The 13,343-nt window shown below is 50.9% G+C and overlaps 1 protein-coding gene and 1 long non-coding RNA gene across 4 annotated transcripts in view; one reads left to right on the top strand and one right to left on the bottom strand.

Moving 5' to 3' along the window:
* LOC309525736 overlaps positions 1-5,186 on the bottom strand; it is a 227,262-nt gene extending 222,076 nt beyond the window's left edge. Inside the window, exon 1 of the long non-coding RNA XR_014216520.1 lies at positions 5,098-5,186. This is a non-coding gene — a long non-coding RNA (uncharacterized lncRNA). The remainder of the gene's footprint in view (positions 1-5,097) is intronic.
* The window catches only part of LOC309525632 (polycystin-1-like), a gene marked incomplete at its 3' end in the record, with an annotated part of 68,212 nt that overhangs the window by 26,877 nt on the left and 27,992 nt on the right, over positions 1-13,343 (top strand). For all 3 annotated transcript variants that reach the window (XR_014216466.1, XM_082211002.1, XM_082211001.1), the window contains exons 16-20: positions 332-3,999; positions 4,918-5,073; positions 11,771-11,908; positions 12,019-12,301; positions 12,672-12,903. Coding sequence is in view for 2 of the 3 variants with exons in the window: in XM_082211002.1 (XP_082067128.1) it covers positions 332-3,999; positions 4,918-5,073; positions 11,771-11,908; positions 12,019-12,301; positions 12,672-12,903 (4,477 nt within the window). The remainder of the gene's footprint in view (positions 1-331; positions 4,000-4,917; positions 5,074-11,770; positions 11,909-12,018; positions 12,302-12,671; positions 12,904-13,343) is intronic.

Here is a 13,343-nt window from a genome sequence, read left to right on the forward strand (position 1 = left end):
TTTTATATACAAGTTGTGATTATTATGTACATTTTACGTATCTTACATTCTGTTCCCCCTTACAGAAAGACAGGATGTGAATCTGATAATTAAGGATTAAAATACTCAAGGTTAGTCAAACTCAAGAGTAGACCCATTGATGTTAATGGACCTATAAGTCATGTCCATTCATTTCAACGGGTCTGTCCTGCGAGTGACTAACATTAGGCACAACCCGCATTTTAATTAACACATAAAGGAGAAACCTAGCTATGAGCAATAAATTGAAAAACATCCAGCTTCTGAAAAATTACCACTCCTGAGTGATACGTACTCATTGTTATTTCTGTAGGTGACTACACGGTCAGAGCTGAAGCCCTCAACAAGTATGAGCAAGTTCACCAAATGGCCAGAGTCTGTGCTGTCATTCCCATAACCCTGGTGACCATACTGCCCAGTCCAACTTCTCCATTGGTTAAAGAGGTTACTCAGTTTGAGGCCTTGGTTTCTCCTTCCCTCTATGACATATGGTATTCCTGGAACTTTGGCGATGGGTCACCTGTACAGGAGGGACTAAATTCTACTGTGCGCTATTCCTTTGAAAAGGCTGGGATTTATAATGTGACCCTAAGAGTCAATAACAATCTCAGTGACATAACATCATGGGCATCGGTGTCTGTCAGGGAAGGAATTATGGGCCTGCACATAGTGTGCAGTGGGCCCAGTGAACTCGGTTCAGTCACAGTTGTCAATGCCACAGTTACCTCTGGCACAGACGTCAGGTGGTCTTTCGACATGGGAGATGGATCCACCTACAGAAATCTGTCACACGGTGTTGTTTCTCACATTTTTGCTGCTGAAGGAAAATACACAATAACAGTGACAGTTCACAGTGCTGCGGCCTATACCAAGGCATCCACCATAGCCAAGATTTACAAACTGCATATTAGCAGCATCCTGGCTCCTAGTTGTCTCTCCAGTGGGGAGCTGACCTTGTTCCAAGCCTTTGTGACAGGGCCAGTTAAAGGGATTATGTTCTGCTGGGATTTCCAAGATGGCCGCCCTCCCGCTGTTCGTCATGGAGACCCCACGGTCCTTCACAGCTACATGTTGGCTGGGAATTACCAAGTGAATCTGACTGTCTATGGAACAATGAGCAGCGCTTCCCGTCAACTAGCCGTTTGTGTAGAGGACAAAATCAGCTCAGTTAAGCTATTGGCTCCAATGTCTGCTGTAGCCTTAGAGGAACCACTTTCCTTCTTGGCTGAAGTAGATCCAGGCCCCGACCCTCAGCACCAGTACAGGTACCATTGGGATTTTGGCATCGGTGAAGACCCAGTGTCTTCTAAAACTCCAGAAATCACATTTGTGTACTTGGAGGCTGGGTTGTACATGGTAACCGTGACTGTGTGGAACACGGTCAGCCAACAAAACGCCTCGGTAAATATCACAGCTCAACAGGCCATTAATACCATCTCCATTCACCATAGTGGTGAAACGGGCATCTTTCTAGCTGTGGGCACTCCCTACGACTTTGTGGCTGAAGTCAGCTGGGACACTACAGCCGCATTTCAGTGGGACTTTGGAGACGCCTCACCTCATCAGGTGGGTCAAAGAGCCCCACACACCTATAAGAAAGCAGGAGAGTTTACCATCGTGGTTGTGGGTGAGAATCTGGTCAGTCACAGGACAGCAACACTCACCATGACGGTGCTTACTCCAGTCAAGCTGTTGACTCTACATGCTGAGCAACCAGTTAGCGAGGCTGGGCAGGAAGTCACCTTCAGATCTTCTTTAGCTGCAGGGGATCGTGTTCGCTATCGCTGGGCTGTTGGTGAAACAACTGGATTCCAAGAGGGAGCAGCCATTTTCACTCACACTTTCCCCACTCTTGGCACCTTTGTGGTGTTTGCCGTAGCTGAGAATGCTGTGAGCATAGAGAAGGCAAACGTCACTATAGAGGTCCAGGAAAGAGTCCAAGGGGTGCAAATCCACAGTGAACATGTAGTGCAGGGCAAGTATGTGGCTGTTGCGGAAGCCTTCTCTCTCTCCAGTGAGGTTGCTCAGGGCTCCAATGTCACCTTCCGTTGGGCAGCTTTGAAAGGAAAGCATCCATTGTTTACTTCTGAAGGACAGTTGTTCTTATTCTGCCCCAATACAAGTGGGGAACTCCTGGTGGAGGTGAAAGCTGGGAATGCACTGGGTGAAGCCACCACCAGCCTTACCCTGGAAGTCTTGGAGAGAGTTCATGGTGTGAAGGTTCAATCGGCCGCTGATAATGTTGCAGTAGGAAAGCCAGTGAATCTGAACATTTCTGTGGTGTCGGGAACAGATCTCCTTTATCAGTGGAAGGTGCAGGAGGACGCACAGCTGCTGCTTACCACCACACCTTCCCTTTCGCACATCTATAACACCCTAGGCTCCAAGCTTGTCTTTGTCACAGTCTACAATGCCCTGGGATCCAGCAATGGCTCCACAGAACTCAGAGTGCAGGAACCTGTTTCTGGGGCAAATTTCAGCGTGGCAGGAATTATGCGACCTTTCCTCCTGAAGTCAGGCACCTCAGTAGAGCTTCTGGGCATGGTGGATGAAGGATCTGACCTTGCATGGGAATGGCAGCTACAGAGGGGGGAAGAGGAGAAGCTGATCCTCTCCCGTGGGCAGAACATCTCTCACAGATTTGAGCAGTTCGGAGACTACGGAGTGTTTCTGCGGGTCTGGAATGACATTAGCGAGAGTACAGCACTGGGTGCCATCTCTGTTCAAGACCCTGTGGCTGGACTGGCTGTGACAGTGGACAAGAGGACAGTGTGCACAGATGACGAGGTTACTTTTACACTGCGTGTGTTGAAGGGCTCGCGAGTGACCTTTGCCCTCTACTTCCCCTCGCTGGCGATTCATGTGGGTAACCCTGCGGGGATCTTCCACTTTCCTTTTCCAGTGAAAGGTGACCACCAGGTGCTGGCATCTGCTTACAACAACGTTAGTAATCAGACAGATACTGTCATGGTGAAGGTCTTGGAGAAGGTGAAGGGGCTGCACCTCTTAGATGACTGTCCACCCATTCTGGAAGCCAACAAAGAACTTACACTCCGAGCAGCCGTGCAAGCTGGAGAGAACATTGCTTTCTCCTGGGCATTTCGGCTCCCTGGGCTGCCCGACTATAATGTCACAGGCCAGCAGGCGACGTACACCCCCTCTGGCAAAGACAATTTAACCATTCTGATTGAGGCCACCAATGCTTTCTGTGCAGACACTCTCCTGGTGGTAAGAACGTTAGAGGTGCCGGTAGTGACTGTTAACCTGTCCAGCAATGGCTCCAGGACATTTGTCAATCAAACCGTGACATTTGATGTAATGGCGGTTGGTGGCAGCAACCTTCACATGGAGTGGAATTTTGGGGACTCGCCCGAAACCTTTGCCAGTGAAGGAGATCAGAGAGTATTTCACAAATATCGCCAAGCTGGTGATTTCTTGGTAGAAGTGAGAGTCTACAACAACGTCAGTTTTGTCTTGGCCCAGTCAAAAGTAACTGTGGAGCAGCTCCTCTGTGAAAGCCCTACTCTGAAGCTGGTTGAGCCTCTCTCTGTGATCTCCAAATCTTACACCACCTACTTTGAGGCTGATGTCGACTTGAAACAATGCACAGCCTATCGGGCGTTGTATCGGTGGGAGATATTCCGCAGCTGCAGCTGTGATGCTCCGTCCAAGACCAATGCAGTCTCATTACCGCATGTAGATGTGCTAACCCCTCGTCTTGTGCTCCCCAAGTTCTCTCTGGACGTTGGTCCTCACTGCCTGCTTTTCACTATCTCTCTGGAGAACACACCCTTGGCCCAGATGGCTTGCAGTGACTTGACTGTGCTTTCCAGCAAGCTAGTTCCAGTCATCCAAGGAGGATCCTGGAGGAGAGGGACAGTCAAAATGGATCTGGTTCTAGATGGAAGCAAGTCATATGACCCTGATGTGGAGAAGGGTGGAAACGCCTCTCTGGCGTACCACTGGGACTGTCAACTGGAGGTAAGAAGAGGACCTAGAATGGCAGCAAGAAGACACATTGTTTAGACCAGGGTTTCCCAAACTAGGGTCTCCAGCTCTTTTTGAACTACACCATCCCTGACCCTGCTAGCTAGGGATGATGTGAGTTGTTGTCCAAAAAGTTTGGGAAATCCTGGTCTGATTAACTAATGAGAAGCATAACCTGAAAAGGTGGGTTTTCCTTTATATGAAGGCTTTAATGCAGGGGTGGTGAAACAGGATCCTGCTGGAGGGCCAAATCCAGAAGTGAGCGGTTCCTCAGAGGCCACTTTGTCAGGTGGGAGGAGTTACCCACCTGTCAATCACCTACCATCACACATTGCTTGGTGATTCAAACTTTGCAGCCATGGCTTAAATTCAACACTTTGTGAATTTGGTGCTTCTCTATGTCAAATTCAGAAGGCACCAAATTTCCAGCAGCTGGAAATGAAGAAACAACAGTGCACTTTGAGTATGCTCCCAGTACATTTTGCATTTGGAGCTATGGCTTTACCTGCCTAGCACCTGTTTTATTTCCTTTGCTTTCCTGCCCTTTAAAAGCTGTTATACCAGGAGAGCATTCCCCTTGTCCATTCTCACTTCTTTTGTATGAGAGAGAAGACTGAGCCTCACTTTACAGGGGCCTGTTGTGTTGTCCTAACTTTTTGGGAGGGTAGGAAGAGGACCATGGCCCTGGGGCAGAGAACCTGGGAGGAAGAGCCTCCAGGTGCTTCAGAACATAAGGCCATGCTCAGCTCTCACAAATTTCTACTTTAATTGTATGCCAGCTTTCAAAAGTCTGTTGCTTCATAAGATTTCACCTTACACTCCCCCCTCCCCACCCCTGCAGCCTCAATTTCAGCATCAGAGCAGAAATTAGTTAATGCAAAAGGCTCTTAACTGAACTTCTCTCTGCCACAGGCACTTAATGTGTCCACAACTTTATGTGGCTTCCCTGCTATGGCAGGCATGGACAGAGTGATTGTCCCACACGCCGTGCTGAATCCAGGAGCAACTTACCACTTCAACCTTACTGTGAGGAAGCCTGGTAAAGATCCTGCTTGGGTGACACAGACGGTGAGCTTGGCTTTACAGTAGTACCTCGGGTTACAGATGCTTCAGGTTACAGACTCCGCTAACCCAGAAATAGTACCTCGGGTTAAAAACTTTGCTTCAGGATGAGAACAGAAATTGCATGGTGGTGGGGCAGCAGCAGCAGGAGGCCCCATTAGTTACAAGTGGTACCTCAGGTTAAGAACAGTTTCAGGTTAAGAACAGACCTCCAAAACGAATTAAGTTCTTAACCCAAGTGTCAGGGAACTGACATCAGAGGAAAGGGAGGTGGTAGGGCTCCCAGAGGCTGGGAGAGAGTCAGCAGCTAAAGCAGGGACCAGCAGGGGGAGCGAGGGGTCTCTGGAGGAGGATCTCAGGAATGCTGAGAGAGACGCAGCAGCCAAGGCAGGAAACAGCAGGGGAGAGAAAGGGGTGAGAGACACGTCCAGCGAAAACAGCGGGGAGGTGTCAGAAGCAACCGTAGGGAGACCCATACTTCGCCAGAAGCTGCCACGTCGTGAGTCCAGGAGACGCGTTTCCGTTAAGGAGCTTCTTTGCTGGAAACGCTTCCGCAGGCAGCCACTGTCAGACTCTACTAGTGACTAGAGCAGACATGTCTGAGGAGCTCTGTCACACATAGAGGTTTGTGGAGCCGCACAAACTCTGAGGGGGCACAATTTTAAGCACAAGCAGCTAATCATCCCCTGACAGCAGTCTGACAGTCTCTGTACGCTGCCTGTGCAGGAGAAAGCATCATGAGCAACCCAGCCGGAACCGGAGAGGCAGGGGTTGGAGCTGGTCCAAGCTTGGAAGAAAGGTATCAAGCTTTGGAGGTCCAACTTGCGCTGCAGACGGCGAGGCTCGAGGAGAGAAGGGCTCAGGATGCAGACAAGAAGGGGAGAACCACTCAGTTCCCCAGAAAGGTACCAGGATTGGTGCAGAAGTTTGGGGGGGACCCCAAGGATTACCATGCCTTTAGGACAGAGATGCAATATGCCCTTAATGTGCAGTTTGATGAGTTCCCTGATGAGGAATCGCGAGTTGCTTTCGTAATTGGGCATCTTGAGAAGGGGGCGCGAGACTGGGTTCGACCCCTGATGGCAACGCACAATGATATCCTAAAGGACACTATGAAGTTCTTTCGTGCAATGGATATCATGTTTTCCAGCGATATTGAGGAAGGGGTGGTGCGCAGACAGCTAATGGCTTGCAAGCAGGGAAGCAGATCTGTCCGTGAGTACTAGACTGAATTTACCATGCTGATTCACAGATTGGGGTGGGATTTATCGGCGGCACCCATTCAGATGCTATTTGAAGAAGGTCTTTCTTCGGCTGTGAAAGACGAGCTGTCCCGGAGCCCCAGGGCGGTGTCTATGGATCAGCTGACCAAATCTGCGCTGACCATTGGAGCGCGCCAGGAGGCAAGAGCCTTGGAGAGGCGGGAAGGGAGAGGGGAACGTTGGAAGGAGTTCCGCATTCCAGACATTCCTGAGCCAGCTTTCCCGCCGGCAGAGCCGATGGAAATCGGAACAGCCCGCGTGCGCGCAGTTTCAAAGCCCAGTGAGGGGGCTAAGAAGGAGGGAAAAGGAGCCCGGAAATGCTATCTCTGCCAACAGCCAGGCCACTTTGCCAGAGTCTGCCCCCAGAGGAAGGAATGGCAAGGGATGGTGGGAGCTGTTGAGGGGGGAGAGCAGGGAGAAACGGAGCAGGTAAAAGCCAACGCCTGGTTGCCACCGTCAGGGCACTGCAGCCAGGCCAAAGAGCAGTGAAAGTGCCCGTGCCAGAAGCTCCTCGACCTGCTCTAGTGATTGAAGTGTCGCTAGAGCTGCAAAATGGACACCCCCTAAAAATAAAGGCGCTGTTGGACTCAGGCAGCTCCTGCAATTTTATGAGCAAGGAGTTTGCTGCTGAACACCAGATACAGACGATCCCTTTAAGCAACCCCCTTCAGGTGACCACGATCGATGGCAGGGAACTGTTGGGAGGAGGAGTCAGCTTGCAGACCGTCCCAATGATAATGAGGGTGGCAAGGCACACAGAACTGATAGCGTTTAATGTGGCCACCTTGGGAGGCGCTCCCATTATTTTGGGAATGAGCTGGCTAGCCCTACATGATCCGCTGGTGGGCTGGCATCAAAGAGTGGTTTCCTTCGGTTCAGCACATTGCTTAGAACACTGCAGGGGGGAAAAGGGGTCAGCAGGGGCCCAAGCCACCCTGGCAGGGACTGAAGTAATGGAGAAGGGGAAGGTGCCACCACAGTATGCTGATCTCAGCGACGTGTTCAGCGAGAAGGAAGCTGACCAACTACCCCCGCATAGGCCCTTTGATTGCCAGATCAATTTACTCCCTGGAGCACAGCTTCCTGTAGGCAAGTTGTATGCCATGTCAGACAGGGAAATGCAGGAGTTGCGAGAGTTCATTGACAAGAACCTGAAGAGAGGCTTCATCAGAGAGTCCAAGGCAGCGGGGGGTAGCCCAGTGTTTTTTGTGGATAAAAAGCACACGGACAAGCCGAGACTTGTATGTGATTTCAGGCGGTTAAATGCAGTGACAGAGCCGGCGGCTTTTCCTATGCCCAGGATTGATGATATTTTGACCAGGGTGCGGAAAGGAAAGATTTTTACAAAGCTGGACCTAAGGGGGGCGTACAACCTGATACGTATAAGGAAAGGGGATGAATGGAAAACCACCATGTTCACCCCTTTGGGGGCATTTGAATACCTCGTGATGCCTTTTGGATTACAAACAGGCTCCGCGTGTTTTCAATCATTCATGAACCACGTACTGGGGCCTTTGCTCTACAAGAATTGCGTGGCCTTCCTAGATGATGTGTTGGTGTATTCGGAGAATGAGGAGCAACATGTGAGAGACGTCAGAGAAGTGTTGAGCAGGCTGCAAGCCAACAGGCTGTGGGTGAAACTGGAGAAGTGTCAGTTTCATACCAAGGAGGTGGAATTCCTGGGGTACCGCTTGTCAGACAAGGGGTTGGCCATGGACCCCGGCAAGGTTCAAGCAGTGCTGGAATGGAAAACACCCAAAACCAAGAAGGATGTGCAGAGGTTCCTAGGGTTTGGAAACTTTTATCGTAAGTTCCTCCGAAACTTCGCCCACCTGACGGCGCCCATCACGGACTGTCTCAGCAGTAAAAAGAAGTTTGTTTGGACGGCGGAGGCGGAGCGAGCGTTTGAGGAACTGAAAAGGGCCTTCGCCTCTGATGAACAACTTCTGCATGTGGATTTACAAAAAAAGCTGAGGGTCGAAACAGACGCATCTGACAGAGCCATAGGGGCGGTGCTTCTTCTGCAGCCGGGGAAGGAGGAGTCAGAGTGGCGACCGTGTGCCTTCTTTTCACGAAAGCTGAACAAATCCGAGAGGAACTACACGGTGTACGACCGGGAACTTCTTGCGATTCATGAGGCTTTCCGGAGATGGAGGCACCTGCTAATTGGTGCACAACATAAGGTGCAAGTGTGCACGGACCATAAGAATCTAGAGTATTGGAGAACTGCGCGAGTGCTCAACCAACGGCAGTTGAGATGGGCCCAGGAGTTCTCCAAATTTAACTTTGAGATTTGTTACGTGCCAGGCCCAGAGAACGTTAGGGCGGACGCTCTCTCACGCAAACCTGAATATTTGGAGGGGGAGGGAGCACCCGAAGAGACCCATGTCATTCCAGAGGACCGCTGGGTGTGTGGGGCGGCATTGGTGGGGCAAAGGGAACTGGTAGAGGGAACGGTGCAGGATGAATACGCCCAGGACAAACTCAGGGGTCTCAGGAGGGAGGGAGACAAACCCGGGGGTTTTGAGGAGAGAAACGGGGCGTTGTACTACAAGGGAGCGTTATATATACCTGAAGGGGAATTGAGGGAAAAGGTACTCAAGCAACTGCACGATAGCCCCACAGCAGGGCATTTTGGGCAACACAAAACCATGTGGCTGGTTACCAGGGAATTCTGGTGGCCCAAGGTCAGGGAAGATGTGCGGGAGTATGTGAGAGGGTGTGACCAATGCCAACGAGCCAAGGGGGAGAGGCGGGCACCGGCAGGTTTATTAGAACCACTACCCACGCCGGAAAGACCATGGGAGGCAGTGGCAATAGATTTCATGACTGATCTGCCAAGGTCCAGAGGGAAAACAGCCATCATGGTTGTGGTAGACCTGTTAACCAAGATGGCCCACTTTATAGCCTGCTCACATGCAGTCACAGCGGAAGAAACCGCTAAATTGTTTGTGGAAAATGTGTTTAGGCTGCATGGCGCCCCCTTGAGGGTGGTTTCTGACCGAGGGAAACAATTTACTTCCAGGTTCTGGAGGAAGCTCATGAGCTTATTGCATGTAGAGGTGAATTTCTCAACTGCCCGTCATCCAGAAACCAACGGGCAGGCGGAAAGAGCTAATGGTGTCCTCCAGCAATATTTGAGGTGTTATGTGAATGACAGAGAGAATGATTGGGTGGAGAAACTGGCGTTGGCAGAATTTGCCTACAACAATGCAGAGAACGTGTCCACGGGGATGAGCCCCTTTTTGGCTAATCACGGGTGTCATCCCCGAGCCTTCCCAGGGGGGGAAGGGGAGAACTGGAGCGTTCCAGCTGCAGAACAGTTCGTTGAAGAAATGGAAGCGATCCATCGCCAGCTCCAACTTAACTTAAACAGGGCTAAGGAGGAATATAAGAGGCAGGCAGACAAAACCAGAAGGGAAGGGGAAAGCATTAGGGTGGGGGACCAGGTGTGGCTGTCCACCCAAGGGTTACCATTCAAAGGGGGTTGTAAGAAGTTAAGACCCAAAAGGCTGGGCCCATTTGAAGTCACGCACCAGGTCAACCCAGTGGCTTTCAGACTCCGGTTACCGAACCACATGAAGCTGCACCCAGTGTTCCACAGGTCGTTGCTGTCACCGTATAAAGGGGACAGAGAAGGGAGGGTCAATAGGGGACCAGCTATGGAGGAAAAAGAACACAGCTACCATGTAGCGGAGATTCTCGATTCCAGGTGGAAGGGAGATCAAGTAGAGTATTTGGTAATGTGGGAAGGGGAGCCGGAGTCGGAAAACACCTGGGTCAGGGCAGAGGATGTAGATGACGAGGTTTTGATAGAAACTTTTCATCAGAGATTCCCTCGTAAACCTCAGCCAGTGGCGAGGTTCCGGAGGGAATACTTCGCCACCACCGACGAAGAAGAAGAGTTGGAGGGGTTCTCTGATTCCGAGGCGGAGGAGGATTCAGCGAGCCGGAACGAAGACCGATGGAGGGAAATGTTCGAGACGTCTGAAGATGAAGAGGATTCTTTTTGGGGTTTTAGCTCCTCACCGCCCAGAGGAGAGAGTAGGGGCGGGGGGGGAGGGGGCCCTGGAGGGGAGGTGGATGTCAGGGAACTGACATCAGAGGAAAGGGAGGTGGTAGGGCTCCCAGAGGCTGGGAGAGAGTCAGCAGCTAAAGCAGGGACCAGCAGGGGGAGCGAGGGGTCTCTGGAGGAGGATCTCAGTAATGCTGAGAGAGACGCAGCAGCCAAGGCAGGAAACAGCAGGGGAGAGAAAGGGGTGAGAGACACGTCCAGCGAAAACAGCGGGGAGGTGTCAGAAGCAACCGTAGGGAGACCCATACTTCGCCGGAAGCTGCCACGTCGTGAGTCCAGGAGACGCGTTTCCGTTAAGGAGCTTCTTTGCTGGAAACGCTTCCGCAGGCAGCCACTGTCAGACTCTACTAGTGACTAGAGCAGACATGTCTGAGGAGCTCTGTCACACACAGAGGTTTGTGGAGCCGCACAAACTCTGAGGGGGCACAATTTTAAGCACAAGCAGCTAATCATCCCCTGACACCAAGGTACCACTGTATTACATTCTCTAGTCTCATGTGGCCACTCTGACTCCCCCCCCATATAAATTGACAGAAACAGACGGACACAGACAGACGGACACAGTGAACATGTAGTGCAGGACAAGTATGTGGCAGTCGCTGGTGGTGGTTGCTTATAGGGAGTCTTTTTGAAGAGTTGGCTGAGGGGAAAATGCTCTTAAAAGTGAAACATTTTACCCTCTGCATAAAAGTGTCTTGTAGTCAAAAACACTTCCTCTGGAAAGAAAGATAGAAAGAAAGAAAGAAAGAAAGAAAGAAAGAAAGAAAGAAAGAAAGAAAGAAAGAAGGAGTTCTGCTTAAAAACAGAGCTTTTTCTTTCTTTCCACAGAACACAGTCTGAATGCAAGCCGCTCCATCCAGCCCCCTCAGCTGCACTAGGGAGTTCCTGAAGGGGAGTGATTCCTCCCTGCTGACTTGGACAGTTAGTTCCTGTCTTCTTGTATCAAAGACATAGATCAAAGACTGCCATGCTGAATGACCTCTTCTTTTCTCTTTGACAAAGAAACACAATGTACGTAGGGATGCCAAATGGCAAGGAAAGTACCGAGCCCTGGAATAACGCTCAAATGCACACATTCTTGCTATGAAGCTGGCAAGCCCAGTCAAGACCAAATGTTAGGATTTAGCACTCAGGGGCAAGTGCCATATGGGCAAACCCCCTAGACACACTACTGGCTTTTGTCCACACTCTGACGGACCCTTCACCACAGTTCTGTTACGTTGCCTGGGAGAGGTCCAAGGGACTCCTCCATTGCTGGACATCTTGCTCCTCTTCTGTAGGGTCGCATTTATCCATTTGTACCAACTAGCCTGCTGTGTCTTGATTTGGGGCTGACTTTAATATTGACTCGGGTGTCCTCTGGCAGGTTTCGATCACATCTAGCCAGATCCTGCCTGTGACCCTGGAGTGCCATTCCTGCAGTGCTTTGTCAAGCTACGAGGTCAGCAGCAGCATCCATGTCACGCTGTCTGGACGGTGCGAAAGCTGTGACAATGGAACGCTGGTGAGATGCTCTCTTCTGATTCCAGGGCTATAGAGCAGCAGGGGTTTAGCTGCGCTTAATAAGAGGCGCCATTCTGATGTATTGTGATATGTGCTGTCTGGCCCTTGCAGTACAGCTGGAGAGCTCGGAGTTCTGATGGCCAGCCTTTGACCTTGGACAATGTGACCACTTCCACTGGGGACTCCAACCGGGACCTGGTGATCAGGCAGGGGGTCCTGCAGGATGGAGTGAACTACACTTTCACCATTTTGGTCACTCAGCCTAGAGGACAGCTCTGGGGAGAAGCCAGCATCACCCTCACCCCAAACCACCCACCCAGGGGAGGGCTCTGCATTCTGAGACCAGAAAACAATATCTACATCTTGGAGACACCAGTTAGATTTCAGTGCATGGGTAAGTAACGCAGCAAGATTTCCCCAGTGGGGATCTCAGTGCCGTTAAAGAACTGGAACAGCTGCATCTCAAGGAGCTGTCCTTTGGAAGCTATTTGAGCTCCACTTTTGTGGAAGCTGCAGGCAGGGAGGGCAGTCTTGTCATTTAGGCTCCATAGGTACCTGGGTCATGTGTAATTTTGCCTGCCAGACCATGTGTGTGAGTATAGTCATAGACTAGCATTGCATGGAATTCATTCATGGCTCAGGCATATACAGCTGTGTTGGAGCCAGATTGATTCATATTCTCGTGTGACCAAGCTGAAGTGATGTATACCTTTACACCTCCTTCATCTGATATCCTTCTGCATCTCCTGCTCTGACTCTTTCAGGTTGGATGGATGAGGACAGCAGCCCAACGCAGCAGCAGCAGCTGATCTACACCCTGACTGCCGAAATGTGCTCCCCTCACAGCAGCCATTGTTGGCACTCCTGCCTGTATCGAGGGGTCAAGTCTGCCTTCAGCATCTTCCTGCCCGCAGGCGCTCTTGGCAACCAATCCAGTGTCAACATCCTAGTTGAGCTGGAGGATTCACGGGGAGCAAAAACCTTGGCATTGAACCAGTAAATGTGGGACCTCTTTGGGATGGGATGGGCAGGAGATCTCTGTGCCTTGTTCTTCCAGAGACTCAGGAAGAGAAAAAAAGAACAGGCAGGAGAAGACAGCATGCTGTGCTGTGCTGCGCTGTGCTGTGCTGCGCTGTGCTGCTGTCCTAACAGTGGAATCACTGCCACTTGCCAGGACAGTATGGGGGAAGGGTGGCAAGGCCTGGGCTGCGTTGATGCACAAACAGAGCCAATCTGGCACTCCCTCCAGCACACCTACACAGCCCTAACCTTGCTAACATCCACCCCCTGTACTGTTCTACGAAATGGCAGTAATGCTGCTGTCAAGAGGGAGGCAGCACAGCACTGCCACTGGCAGAGTTGCTTTTGCAAGACTTATTTCTACCTGGAGAGAGATTAAAGCTGCAGTCATTGTGTTACTGTACTTCCTTGAGGAC

This window comes from Podarcis vaucheri, assembly GCF_965113315.1.
Source record: "Podarcis vaucheri genome assembly, chromosome: 2".
NCBI lineage: Eukaryota > Metazoa > Chordata > Lepidosauria > Squamata > Lacertidae > Podarcis > Podarcis vaucheri.